Below are 14,943 nucleotides of genomic sequence, written 5' to 3'. Positions count from 1 at the left end.
GGGGGGGGAGTGGAGCGAAAAACAAGAACAGTTGTAGAGGGAGGCTGGATGAGGAGAGAATAAGTGAGAGAGGCGGATGTAGGGACTGTGGGAGAGGGAGAGATCACTGATAAAGGTACAATAACCTCAGCTGGAGAGTAGCTGAAGTGTCAGGAGAAGTTTAGACTGATTAGACGATGTCTCTGTGGGGCACCAGCGTGATAATTTACTGTGCACATGACACATACTCTCTGTGATGTATGCTGGCGAAGAAATGTGCTCCCAGTGGCTTTGTCTCCACTGAGTCTGCCTCCCTGTGTGTGTGTGTGTGTGTGTGTGTGTGTGTGTGTGTGTGTGTGTGTGTAGGAGGACTGATGAGAGAATCTCACCTCTTTCTATCAGATCTCATTACCACCCAAGCATACATGAAAGACTGTGGGGCTTGTGATACTGCAGGAAGATGACAAGAGGTGTGCCGCTGCTCTGCAACACCAAACAGCAGCTTGTTGAAAGAATGAGCGGCAAAACAATAAGACCAACAGCAGAGTGTGTATGTTTATGATTGGTTTTGGTGTGTTAAAACCAGCGTATGCAAAATGTCGGGTGGACGAGGAATAAAACCTTGTATAGGTGTGTGTAGCTGTATACCTGTGATTAGTGATGTGAAACAGGAGTTGAAATACCGAGTACAGCCTTACTGCTTCCGTGGGAATTATCCGTCGCAGTAAGCTGCTGCTAATCAAATGCACTTTATTAATGAATCATGAGCAGGTGTGAGCACCTCTGTAAAAACAGAACTTTGGAAAGTTTGCAGCTCTGGAGCATTCAACTGTGCGTTAACATAATGCCACAATCTACCCAGAAGTGGATGCTGCGACAAATTTACCCCAAAGTCCCCAACGCTCGGATAAACTGCAAATAAAAAATAATAACATAATAAATTATAAGCCTTGATCAGCATGTTAGATGTCAATCTTTACTACAGAACACGACTAGAAAAAAAGCTGAACAACAACAACAAACTTTATTTATATAGCACATTTAAAAACCAGTGGTGTACCAAAGTGCTTAACATGCAAGAGGGTAAGATGAAGTAACAGGGAAGGATGAGGGCTATGGCAAGGTACCAAAACGTGCTAGCAGGTTGAATGGCATTAAAACACACGACGGCAAAAGAACTGCATATAAAAGCGTAAAAGAAGGCTAAGTGTAGAGGATAAAACAGTCAAAAAAAATTAAAAATGAAGATAAGAATAAGCGTTAAGCTAACTATCAAGCAAGCGTTAACTGGTAGAAAAGGCGAAGCTAAATAAGTGGGTTTTTAACCGCGATTTGAAGGAATGGATGGAATCAGACTCGCGGACAGCGATGGGGAGGTTATTCCATAAATCGGGCAAACGCGCGGTCATCTCTAGTCTTCATCCGAGATCTCAGCAGTACCAGGAGTGACTGGGAAGATGATCTTAATGCTCTAGTAGGGGTGTGTGATCTAAGTAGCTCAATGAGGTAGCTTGGCGCTATATTGTTAATAATTCGGAAGGTAAGCAGCAGGATTTTGAATTGAATGCGGTACTTAACGGGAAGCCAATGCAGATCAGCAAGGACAGGGGTGATAGAGACACGCCGCCCACTACCAGTAAGGAGACGAGCAGCTATGGAGGAGAGTAGAGTTAAGACCAAAGTAAAGTGAGTTGCTGGTTTCAAAAGCTGTTTACCAAGAGAAAGCCTCTTGTTTCCTAGAAGAACACTGCAGCACAGCTACAGTTTGCAAAGTTGCATTTGAGCAAACTTATAAGACTTTGGAAACAACGTTTTTTTTGATTAAAAAAGGAGATGTCTGGCCATAATGCACCACACCCTGCTTGGTAAGAAAAACACAGCATGTCAGTACAAACACCTCATTCTGACTGCCCAGTACATTCTGATGGTTTGGGCTTGTTTTGCAGTCATAGGGGAACGCTGCACTCATGGATTTGACTATGAACTCCTTTGTTCATCATCTGATTAGAGTGAGACGTCAGGCTAAAGCTCGGCCGAAACTGGGTCGTACAACAAGACGATGATCGAAAGCACAGCAGCAAAAATCAAGGTGCTGCGTTGGCCCTGCCACGGTCCAGACCTCAGTCTGACTGAAATGCTGTGGCGGGACCTTAAGAGAGCTGTGCACAAACAAATGCCAGCAAACCTCAACTGGATAATTTTATAAAGTCGAGTGGGCCAAAAATTCTTCCCATCGATGTGAGACACTCGTTAAAGTCAAACAGAAAATAATTTAAACTTATTGCTGCTAAAGGTGGTTCTGCAGGATACTGAATCATAGGCTATGCACAGGACACGACTGAATGTACAAAGATATCTTCATGAAAAACACATTTAATATAAAGTTAGTCTAAAGAAAACATGATCAGCCTGAGTCATTAACATGCAAAAGCCTTCCACACACACTACGCATGTCCTTGTACTTTTTAAGGGAGAACGAGGGAGTATTCTGACTCCTGTGTGCGTGTGCGCGCGTGTGTGTGTGTGTGTGTGTGTGTGTGTGTGTGAGGGAGAGAGAGAGAGAGAGAGAGGAAGAGTATCCAGTAGCATCCCTCAGTGATGCTTCTGTTATCCCTGTCAAGGTCACACAGCCAGCTGCGAATGACAATCACCAGCCATAAAAGGACTCCTGGGACCGCGCCAGTGTGTGTGTGCATGTGTACAAGCATGCAAAGCTCGAAACGGCGCTTTGCCTGATTGTCCTGCCACTCCAGCCTGCTAATGAGGGGGACGAGACAGAAAGGCCTAGTGAAGACGCGGACAAACAGAGCAGGGCCAGTCCTCCACGCTGGACGATGGGAAACACAGTTGGGCTAATTAACAGCTTTGACTGGTTAGTGAGGGCTCTGCTAATCATTACCCATCAGCCAATACAATCTGAACCACTCACAATGAGCTGAGAGGAGCAACGATCAAGAGGAACCCATGTGGGGAAAAAAAGAAGCATGAACACAAGAGTGTTATTAAGCATCAAGACTGTGCTAAGAGGGTCAGCTGGAACTGCTGTAATGGGAAATTCTGCTCTTGAAAACAAACTCTCGTTCACACAGTTTAGCGTGCCCTTGTTACCTTTATAAGTGATTTTTTTCCCCATGGCAACAGGTTTGTGACATTCAAGTTCACACACCAACAAATGGAGAGCACAGAAAAAAAATAGGATTTTTATTTAAAAAACAGAAAAAAATGGAACTGCTAGTGTTCTCGATGGGCTTTGGCTGCCTGCATCGGTTTTTCTCAGGCAGATGGATGACCAATCTTTCAATCTTGCTTAGGCTCACACATGGACAGCATCTCTCACGTAGTTCACAGCTGACAAATCTGGTTTTTATTGCATCCCCTCATTTTTCCAAGTCCCTCTCATCAAAATGGATTTCACATGGGCTCTGTGTGTCTGGAAGTCCGTGTCAGATAGTTTTAACTCGCTGTCGGCGAACACCAAAACGAGCATGATTGTCATGCTGAAAGACAGACGGTGAGATAGAGTCAAGAACTTTGTGGTTTTCATTAGACAATTAAGCAAATCAGTTAGATCTGATGAGAGGGCTGAAGGCGGCCTACTCTTCTGATATTGTAGCTTCTTTATGTAAGAACAGGAAGACAAAGACGGAGACAGTGGTTGGAGAAAAGATGCAAAAGTTTAAAGGAAGAAACACTACAGCTGACAGACACCAGATAGAGGGTGAAAAGACAACAGACGCATACAGACTGACAGGCAGAGCAAATCAGGCTGCGCTCCTCACTGAAACAATGAAACAAAGGTGTCAGAAACATCTACTCGCTGTACTATGTTTGAGGCTGAGGCTACAACCAAACCGGGGCCTCATTCCTCTCACCAGCAGAACTTTATTGGTGCTGTCATGTCGAGTAGACACGTTGAGTTGATTTGCGAGCTGGACCCAAAGGTAAAGAAGGATAAACACAGGGTGAATAACTGACAGCTTCAGTACAGCACAAAAAGTTAAGATTGCTCTGCTGATTGAAGGGTTTGAGACTCCATGTTGACATGTCGGAGACTTTGGTGGGTATTTAATGAAGCTTCCTCCTTTTTTTTCTTTTCTAGACTATAAATTTGTATTTATTTTACGATTAACCACTCACTCTGATATAAAGGCTTTTTTGAAAATTTAAAGACTTTCTATTAGGACTAGAGATGGCACGATACCACTTTTTTATGTCCGATACCGATATCATAAATTTGGATATCTGCCGATACCGATATGAATCCGATATATTGTGTTTTTAATCATAAAACTGATTTTTAAATATCTTGCTGCTTTTTGTATAAGTTTATACTCAAGTTTAAAAAACAAACACTAAAGCTATTCTGTTATACCTGTATGCAAAAAATACACTGCACCCAAAATATTTCATAGTTCAGCAAAACTGATCAATCTAATAAACTTAAACCTGCTCCATCCTCCCTATTCTGGTATTTTAAAGAGTAAGCAACCTAACTAATAGGGTTGCAAACTCCCAGCAAAAAAAAAAAAAAAGGGAACCCCCCCACCCCCCACCTCATGATGCTTAATCGACGTAATCAACTTTAATTTGATGCAGTGTGAAAAAAACTACACAGAAATAAATTATTTTTCAAGAATAATTAAATAGATTCAACATCTTTCTTCAACAGAACTGCAGAGATGGTACCTTCCCAAAGGAAAAAGTACTATAGCTTACTAGGGTATATTAGACTTAACAGTTACTATATACAGTAATGGACTTCTATACATTTTACATCAGATTAAAACTTTGGGTGTAAGATTCAGATAATTTTTTATTAAAAGCTAGATATTTTAAATGAGAATAAGAAAGAAAAGTATGTCTTTGTGCCCCCTTTTCCCTGTTCATGCCCTATCGGCCCCCCTGGCTAAACTTTGCTAGATCCGCCCCTGCACAGTTACCAGCCGTCAGCTGCGTAGAAAAAGATCCTGGTGTAGAAAGTAATATTAAATAAATTCTAGCAACAGCTTATCAAGCTTAAACGTGCTGCTGTTGTTCAGCTGCTGGTTTCCTCTTTCTGGTGCAAACTGGGACAAAAACAAACAAGAGAGACGGACTCGACAGAAAAGCCGATCAGCTGATCATTGATCAGTTTCACATTGAAGTAGCAGCAGGAGAGAGAGAGAGAGGCAGTCGCTCCATATATCAGTTGTTAAGCTTAACGCTGGAATGCTTTACAAACATTCAGAGATGAACTTACACACTTGCTTTACTTCTCTCTGGGAAAACTTCGTCGAGATGAAATGCTGGTTTGGTAGCGAGGCTACAAATATTCAACCAGACCGCTGACAGGTCTCACAGGCCACAACCGCTCTATCACGTGATGCATACTGCTCGGTTATGATCCGAGTTTACGCCGTGTCGCAAGTTTTGTGAGGTGCTTGTTTGATATTTAATGGATCGGATTACATTTTTTATTTCTCTCCGATATCCGATCCAGTAATTTAGGTCAGTATCGGACCGATACCGATACGTAATATTGGATCGGTCCATCTCTAATTAGGACCACAAAACTTGCCCAGACTGCTTTCTCGGAGCCTGTCCAAGCAGCTGGGATGCAGACCTGGAGCCAATTAGAAACATATTTTCTGCTTAATTCGCTGTAAGTTTTATCTCTTTTAAAGTGGATGTGAAATACTACATGTATAAAGATGATGGAGCGCTGTTCTCAAAAACAACCATAGATTTAATGCCGTCTGCGAAGCTGGATTTAAGAAATAAGCGTTCCGTTTTAGAGCATCTTAGGTCAGTACAGAACATCACGTCACTGGGTTGGTTGGTTATATATCTGTGGACAGGGCTGGACTGGGACATAACATCAGCAATGATGTACACTGTCCTGTTGGTATATGCATCAATCTAATAAACTTAAACCTACACCATCCTCCCTATTCTGGTATTCTAAACAGTACTTAGCTGAAACACAAAGACTGCTTGGTCCAGTTAACCTCCTGAACTATCTACAACACATGGTGGAAACCTGAAATTAAGACAGAGAAGACTAGAGGTGAGACATGATCATTACTGAATATTAACATTGATAAATGACAGATTTAGTGATATTTTCATAAACTATTTATTTACCACATCAATAAACAGCATGGCAGGGCAAAATATTTTTTCTAACATGGCAACCTTTAAAAAGTGAAAGGAGACAGAAAGACAGGTGAGAAAGAATAAAACTTAATTGACTTTTTGATGGCATTTTACACACAGTACTGGTGCAGAATCTAGAAAATGTGGGAAAATACTGGCATCATATACAGTACTTATTTCTGAAGAAATTATGATGGGACCCTCAAAAAATATTACTATGTACAATAATGGATTTCTATACATTTTACATCAGATGAAAACGTTTGTTATAAGATTTTGTAAAAAGCGAGACATTTGAAATGAGAATAAGAAAGAAAAGTATTTCTTTGTGCCCCCCTCTCCCTGTTAATGCCCTACCTGCCCCCCTGCCATAACTTTGCTAGACCCGCCCCTGCACAGTTACCAGCTGTCAGCTACTTAGAAAAGGATCCTGGTGTTATTTGTCTCTCAGAAACAGTTCATAACTTCCCTTCAACTCATTCATGTCACCTAAAAGGTAAACCTGTTTCTCCATCACAGCTCTGATGATTCAGTAAGGACATCTCCTGGTTTCATCTGCATGTTTCCCTCTCACCACATATCCAAACCGACATCATAACCAGCAGCTTTACAGCTGTGGCTCCAGCAAACATCAGCTGATACTAGAAAGTGATATTAAAAAATGCTAACAACAGCTGATCAAGCTTAAACGTGCTGCTGTTGTTTAGCGCGACATCCGCTGGTTTCCTCTTTCTGGCGCAAAGTGGGCGATAAACAAACGAGAGAGACGATCAGCTGATCATTGATCAGTTTCATGATTGAAGGAGCAACAGGAGAGGGAGGGGGGAGAATGAGAGAATAAGAGGCAGCTGACAGCATAACGACAGAATAACTCCAGCTTTGTGTCTTTTTTTAATTCTAGCTGAAGTCCGGGACAAACTGTGCTCCTTTTCACCTCAATACAAAATGCCTAATATTTTCTCTGAATACGGGACAATTCAGCTTTTTACGGGACGGTTGGCAACTCTACTAACTAACCTTATGAACAAAATAAAGTTCAATAACATCATAGCACCCACCCAGCTGTATAGAAACTCCGTAGTGCTAGCTAGTACCCAGTACGAGTTATTGTAACTGACTGTAAAAAGTCAGCACAACAACAATAAATTATATCTAAACTTGGTTTATATCTGACCCAGATACACTGCAGGTCATAACTTCTTACCTGAAGTTCACCTGACACTGGGACCAGCGGCCGCCTCGGGTCTCTCCTCCTCCCGCCTTCCCTTTCCCTCATCCACCTGCTGGCCTCCACCACTTGCTAATGTTACTGACTCTGTGGAAGCTCCGCCATAGCCACCACAAAACAACTGAGTTATTTTTACACATCTGCCAGCATCTGGCCAATCCACCACCTCTCATTGTTTACACCATTACGGAAAAAACAACTTTTTATTTCATGGAGCAGCAACAGATTCCAGTGACAGAAAAAGACAGATGAACTTGAAACGCTGGGTCCAGTACAGCTTTGTTGCTTGGTTCTCAATTACATTCTATCCTGTGTTTCCCAGGGTTCAAATTTCAGTTTGTTTTCCTTTGGTCATCACTTGTGATTGGCTCCCAACCAGATTTAATGGGGTCTTATGGCTTTAGGAGAATTGCAATTTGAAACATCCCTTAGATAAAGGGAAAACCGCTCAAAACGGGAGCAAGCTGTTGGCTGGACGATCAAACGAGAGCCAAAAAAAGAGACAGAAACCCAGAAAAAATCCCAACTTTCCAAAAACACAACAATACTTTTTCTGTTTGTTAGTTTTTGTGCAATAAAAAACTGTATTTTCAGTCTTTTACAGGAGGACTTACCAAACTGCCAAAAACTAATACTGCAGCAATCACAATGGCTGAAAAATAAGGAGTTTATGAAAAATAAATAAATAAATCCTTCTGTCTGAAAGAAACAATTTACCTGTTATGATTAACTAACAATTTACCTGTTAGGTTTGGAGATGGGGGCACTGAGAAACAGACAGGAGGCAGAGCTGGAGGTGTCAGAGTTGATGAGGCTGGACAAGATTGGATTAGATTGCATTAGATTAGAGGGACAGGTCGGGTTGAGCAGTTTGGAGACAAAGTTGAAGAGGTAAGGTTGAGTCTGGGCATGTTCAGAGGAGAAATATTTGCTCCCAGGCCCATATACAGTGGCTTGCAAAAGTATTTGGCCCCCATGTGTTAGAATGGCTCAGTCAAAGTCCAGATCGAGAATCTGTGGCAAGATCTGAAAACTGCTGTTCACAAACGCTGTCCATCTAATCTGACTGAGCTGGAGCTGTTATGCAAAGAAGAATGGGCAAGAATTTCAGTCTGTAGATGTGCAAAGCTGGTAGAGACAGACCCTAAAAGACTGGCAGCTGGAACTGTAGCAAAAGGTGGTTCTACAAAGTATTGACTCAGGGGGCTGAATAATTACACACACCCCACTTTGCAGTTATTTATTTGAAAAAATGTTTGGAATCATGAATGATTTTCGTTCCACTTCTCATTCATGTTTGTGGCTGTAATGTGACAAAATGTGGGAAAGTTCAAGGGGGCCGAACACTTTTGCAAGCCACTGTATACATATTTATTAGGGGTGCAACAATACACAAAATTCACGGTTCGATATTTTTTCGATACAAAAAAAAATGTTCATGCCTTTTTAATTTGTCATTTATTAAAATTATAAATATATATTTTAACTCAAAAGAACAGTTTTTAAATGTAATGTTGCTGAAACAACAAAGTAATAAAATAATAAATCTATCTGATGGAGGAATCACTCCTCTTTGGAAAAGAGAGTTTATTACAGAGAAATGTCTCTTTCCAAAATAAAAGCTATACTATACGCTTCTTCTGGGCTATATTCTCAGCAGCATATTAAACATATCAGGTCCCCATAAGGAGAATCCTGTGCTAACGGCTGTCTAAATGACTCGGGTAAAGTTTGTAGCATGCGTGCTTGTTGTTTTTGTCTGCTTCCACTTGTCTTTGCACTAGGATGATGTCGGAGTAAATGTGCAGTCATATTCGTTGTGTTCCAACTAGTGCTGTCAGCGTTAATCTCGTTGAAATGACGTTAACGCCATAACGCGACAAATCTCCGTTAACGAGTTACCGCGGATCGCCCCGTGCGTGGGGCTGGACGGCGTCAACACGTTAACGAGCTAACTGCGCTAACACACTAGTTCCCAACAATGTAATTGAGCATTGCGTGGCACATCCAACATACTGTTTGACTTTTGTCCATGACGCGCTTACCTTCAGGGTCATACGTCACATGAAAACCAAAATAGTTCCAAAGGCCAGATCTGAATGAGGGTGGGGGAGGTTCAGTTTGCCATGTTGCAGCGAGCTTAGCTTCTGTCTCGCTAGCTTGCGCTGCGCTCAGTGGATCTGCGCTCGACAGTGCAGCCTAGGCGGAGTAGTGGAACGCAGATCCACTGAGCTCTCAACACAGACAGCATCGTCAGAAGAAAAGTTGATAAAATAAATTAAAAATTTTGTATTGTTCGATACATATGCGTACCGAACCGAACTGTATCAAACAGTTCAATATCGATACGAGTATCGTTGCACCCCTAATATTTATAGGTCGAGGAAAACATTTCTCCCTGGAGCTTGAAGTTATTTTATCAGTCTTCTATCCCCACATGACAGAATGACTCACACTTAATCCCAAACAAGAAGGCAAAAAATGAAAATTAAAAAAATTAAAAGGACCCTTTAAGAAGCATTTAGACCACATGGGCTGATTTGACTGACTTGTCTTCCTAAATACAACAGTCTAAAAATGGTCCTATTAGCAGAGACTGAAGTGGCATCTACAAAGAGAAACGTTTAAGCATATCTGTTTCAATTCATGTTCCAGCTGCTGTGTGAGCTCTTTAAGGGCTCCGGAGGGAGGGCAGGGGGGAGACCTCTGTATCAAAACACTTCCACAGCTAGCAGGAGGTGTGACATAAACAACAAGGTTCTTAGCCTTCCCCTGTGAGCCCTGCTGACAGCTGACCCCCCCCCAAAGTACACACACACATTGCACATGTGCACATATGCACACACTACACATTCAAATTGTATTCCTCTCAGTGCTTCTTGCTGCTTATCTCTCAGAGGGAAGAAGGAAGGATGAAAAATGAATGGCTGCCACATGGAAGTAGTACGGTTGTATAAGAAGAAGAAAAGCTATTGGTGTGGAAAATCAATTCCGCCAAGTCACCAACACATAGCTTCTATTAGATAAAATAGCCAACATTAGCCTGTCTTCTCATGCAGAGCTGAGGGATGAAGGGGTACAGGCATGAATGTATGGAATGCACAAATAGTGATGAGAAGTAGGAATTGGGAAACTAGAAGGACGGTTAAGGCATCCCAGTGGAAGAAGAGAGTGAGAAAATAATGAATGTCATGTAGGCACAATGCTCCTGTTGCTCGTTTGAATGCGTAAGTACTGCGCAGGGTAAACTGCTCCTCCTGTATCACTGGTTAACGCTCTGCCCAGTCAGGTCCAGAGCATACTGCAGAAATAATGTGTCCCATACAGATTACTCTATTCTGCTGACTCTTATCTTCCTGCTGTTGGCAAGGCAAGAAATTTGCACGATCCCACGGCCAACAGTTGTCCCTCAAAAGTATCACCTGATGGTCTGACACACTTGGTCCAGTCCAACCTTGTATCTCCAGGCTTTACAGGGACCATACTGAGCACAGCATTAGTATGAGGGGTAGAGCCGGGCTTTGTGCCGTGGTTATGCTCTCCAGGGCACAATTATCTGTTATGTGCAAGGCTCAGAGAGGGATATCTTTTTTATTTTAGTCTGAGTGAGCATTGAGTGGATGATCTCTCAGTGCCCAGCCTTAGAACAAAGCTCATAAATCAAAGCTTTGTAATACAGATCAATATAAATACCTTACACAGGTGTCAAAGTGTTTGACTTTTGGTTGATCGTTTGTTCTGCGGGGTTCAGGTGAAGTGATTTACATGTTGCATGTGAAAAAGTGAAATAAAACACGTCTGAGAGAGAAACTGGAGGAGCTATTAATGTTTTTAATCTCCCATACAAGTAATCAGCTGTGTCACCTTTGCTTTGTCACCAGGACACACACTTTTTTTCTGTGATGAAAGAATCAGGCAACATGCTGCGGAGAGAATTTACCAAAAGTCCAAATGTAAACTTTTTTCTGTAACACACGTTTCACATTTGTGAACATGAAGGTTTAAATTCAGGGATGTTTGCAAATGTTTTGCACACTCGACCCATAACTGAAGATTATGTATGTATCAGAGTTTTCTTTACAAAAAGGGTCCAAAGCTGATAAAAGGATGTAAAATAATAAAATTACAGATAAGAAAAACGACTGATCACCAAGAATAGATTGTATGAAAATGTGTTGTTATTTTTCTATTCATTAGTTCTATTTATTTGATAGAGATGTGCCGAGTTTGAAAGGTCTTTTATCATACATCAACTTTAACTTTAAAACTGCCATTTTACATTTTTTAAGGTCATAAAACATTATTACACAAATACTAACACTGTAATATATATAGTTTATAGATACATGTTACGCTGCAACACTTATACATATATCAAAATAGTTTAGCGCTTTAATCTGAAAAACAAAAAATCTTTAATTTTTTATTATTTTGTCAAGAATTTTGATCGGGCCCAAAACACATGAAAGTCACTCCATGTCAGGATGTTATTGTTAGTTCTTTAATAAACTGAAAATCAGCATTTAAACCGAAATCCGAGCGCGACAAACTATAGATGAAAATGAACATCTGGTTTACCTTCCTCTCCACATGGCGGCATGTGTCATACTTGACCTCAGAATAAAACGCTCCACCTGCGTCGATCATTTAAAGAACTAACTCGACTTCTTTGACTACGAAGTCATTTCTCAAACAACAACAGCTTTTAAATATAAAACCATGTCATCCAGTAAACATCTGTTATGAAAGGATATTTTCAAAAGCAGCAAAAACAGCTTTTTGGTGGGTAAACGTCTCCACTTTATGTGGTTACAAGTAACCATATTTATTAAAAAAAAAACATCCATGTCAGTGCAGAATAAACACAAGCGCGTGGCATTAGTGCTCCAAATGTTAACAACAGGCCCCGACATTTAATGCAATTAATATTTTATAAACATTAATTAAAGAAAGTATTTACACAATTTAATTAATTTTCACACATCAAATCTCCCTCAAAAATGTAACAATAATAATCTGATTACCATTTTTTTAAATCACCATAGCTTGTCAAAATAAAGCAGACAAGTGGGCAATTAAAAACAGCTCATTCTGGTAATTACTCTGCTTTTGACTGTGTGCAGGATAAATGACTCCTACATGCGTTGAATATTGGCAAGAACATTTACGCCACCTCTCTGGGGACATCTCAGGCCCTCCAAGGTTTGGAGGCCTATCTCCCCCCACCACCACTTCCCCTGCCGGTGGCGGACTCCCTCAGACATCGGTGCGTTGGTGGTTCTTTGTGTCTGGGGATGGGCGCCCAGGTACACACCGGCTCACTCCTTGGTGGCTGCTTATTGGGGCCTGGAGCCTGGGGCTCGCTCGGGCCACTTCGGAGGTGGGGTGCCCTCGGCCTCTCGGCCTGGGGCTCGGTCACTCAGGCACAGCTGGCTGCCGGCGGAGCTCACGGGCACGTCACTGCAACCCCCCCTGGCTTCTGCTCCGCGGCTGCTGAGTGACCCCTCATCTGGGCTCTCCTCAGCTCTTTCTGGGACAGTGGCGCAGCTGCCCCTCTGTTGGTCTTCCTTGGTCTCTTGTGTTCTGGGGGCCTCTGGATGTCTGGAGTTTTGATCTCCTCCATACCTGCTTCATGCCCTGGAGGACGGGGCTGTGGCCCCCCCACACCCTCTAACAGATCATTACATGAAGGAACCTTTTAAAAACAAGCGCACTCATGCTCACAGGTGTACACACGGGTGCTCACACACACAAACTACACCCTTTTTGGCTTCTACCTCAAAGCACACTGTGTGCTGTCGATCTTACGTGCTGCACAATAATGTTTAATATTTAGTATTTATATTTATAATATTTATTTACTGTCATATTCCCATATATCATTGTGATGTTGTTTATTCTATTACTCTTGTTTTCTTCTGCTTGTTTTCTTTTTTCTTTCTCAACAGGTGATCCAGGTGATCGATATATGAATTTTTTTTTTTCTCTGCTTATTTTGTTGGTTTGTTTTTTGCCCTTCTCCCCCGTCCCTCTTCTCAGCTGTTTTTTCTTTCCCTCTTTCTTTCTCCCCTTCTTTCCCGTCAAGTCTGTCCCGTATTCAGCAAGTGAAAATAAAATAAACAATAAAAGGTGAATCAAATGGACCATTACGGCAAGGCTGGGATGGTCAATTTGGTAAAGTAAATCCGTTGGGCATCTTTCTTCACCTTTAGACAATAATTCTGATGCAAAAGAGCCAAACGGGACAGGCAAAAAAAAAAAAAGAATATTGGCAAGAACTGTAAAATATGAATATATTGTCTAAAAAAACAACACTATAAAGGTCAAAGGTCAACTTATTCCATACATGAAAGTAAATTAATAAGAAAATCTGCCTTAGTGTTTTTTTATGAAAAATATGCTTTTAAAATTGCTATTTAATGCACTTTAAACAATGGCTGTATCTGGGATGATAGGAGCATGTGTTCCTTACCTGGCCAATGAACTTGGGAAAGGGACCTCGCTCATTCTCACTTATAGATATATTAGGAACCAGCAGGGATCTCTTAGATCTGTACGGCAGCTTTTGACCCACGATATCCTACAAAACACAGAAGAGAAACCATATCGTTGAAACTGGCAATAACTGAAATAGCTACATAATGTCTATCAACATTTTTAATTACCCTAAAACCCCACAACAACATCTAAACACACAAACATACATAGCGAGTTGTTAAGTGTGCACTGAATGCAATAAAACTGTTAATACAGCTACTCTTAGAGAAATTTCTTTCTTTTCCTTTTATAAAGGAGAGTTGTAAATATAACATATGATGCAAACAAGCTGAACATCTGCATCTGGCAGTCAGCACCATATGCCTTACACATTTGGAGATAAGGACATAGTCTCTGAGAAAACTCTGCTGCTCTCACTAAATCTTAAATTCTTTATTTATATGTATTCAGCCCGTATGTTAAATAAGGATGGGAGAGAAAAGTAGAAAGCAAATTCAAAACAAAGCTGACAAGAAATGGTAAAAGTGAAGAAATGAGCAAAGGCACGGTTTTGGTAAAGTAATTGAACTGTTCGAGCAGAAGGAGCCCATCTGAAATGTTGTTTTTGCTCTTGAGAACACAATAGCATAATCTAATTTTATCTTCCACCCTCCTGCTGCTGTAAACAAAGACATGCTTTTTGCTGTGTAATATAGTGAAAAATTCTCCCTTTCCTTTTGAAATCTCGGATGCAGTTCTTTCTGCTCTGATGAAAATAATGCCTAGAAATGACCCCAGGAAGCTGTAACCTAGGCTGCTAGCACACAGTGATGAAATATCACGGCAGGGCAGTTCACCGATTGCCTGAACACCTGGACTTCAGCCGAGGAGCTCACACATTTGTTTGACGCATTACTTTGATGCAAAACGATGCAGGAAAATGTTCTGTTCTGATTATGTTGGATCTCACATCGGCCTTTGACACCGTTGACCATCACATCCTACATGAAAGGCTGAAATACTGGGTCGGTGTATCTGGATCTGCCTTAGAGTGGTTCTCTTCATATCTGTATGAACGTTACTTTTTTGTGGCAGTCTCTAAGTACAGGTCATCTTCCACGTCC

At 41.3% G+C, this 14,943-nt stretch overlaps 1 protein-coding gene across 1 annotated transcript in view; it reads right to left on the bottom strand.

Moving 5' to 3' along the window:
- cdh13 (cadherin 13, H-cadherin (heart)) overlaps positions 1-14,943 on the bottom strand; it is a 396,226-nt gene that overhangs the window by 220,068 nt on the left and 161,215 nt on the right. Inside the window, exon 4 of the mRNA XM_084932749.1 lies at positions 13,815-13,922. Coding sequence (XP_084788875.1) covers positions 13,815-13,922 — 108 coding nt within the window. The remainder of the gene's footprint in view (positions 1-13,814; positions 13,923-14,943) is intronic.

This window comes from Perissodus microlepis, chromosome 7, assembly GCF_051167445.1.
Source record: "Perissodus microlepis isolate ML-2025 ecotype Zambia chromosome 7, ASM5116744v1, whole genome shotgun sequence".
Classification (NCBI taxonomy): Eukaryota; Metazoa; Chordata; class Actinopteri; order Cichliformes; family Cichlidae; genus Perissodus; species Perissodus microlepis.
Note: the sequence above shows the minus strand (reverse complement) of the source record. Positions and strands in the feature narration are given on the sequence as shown.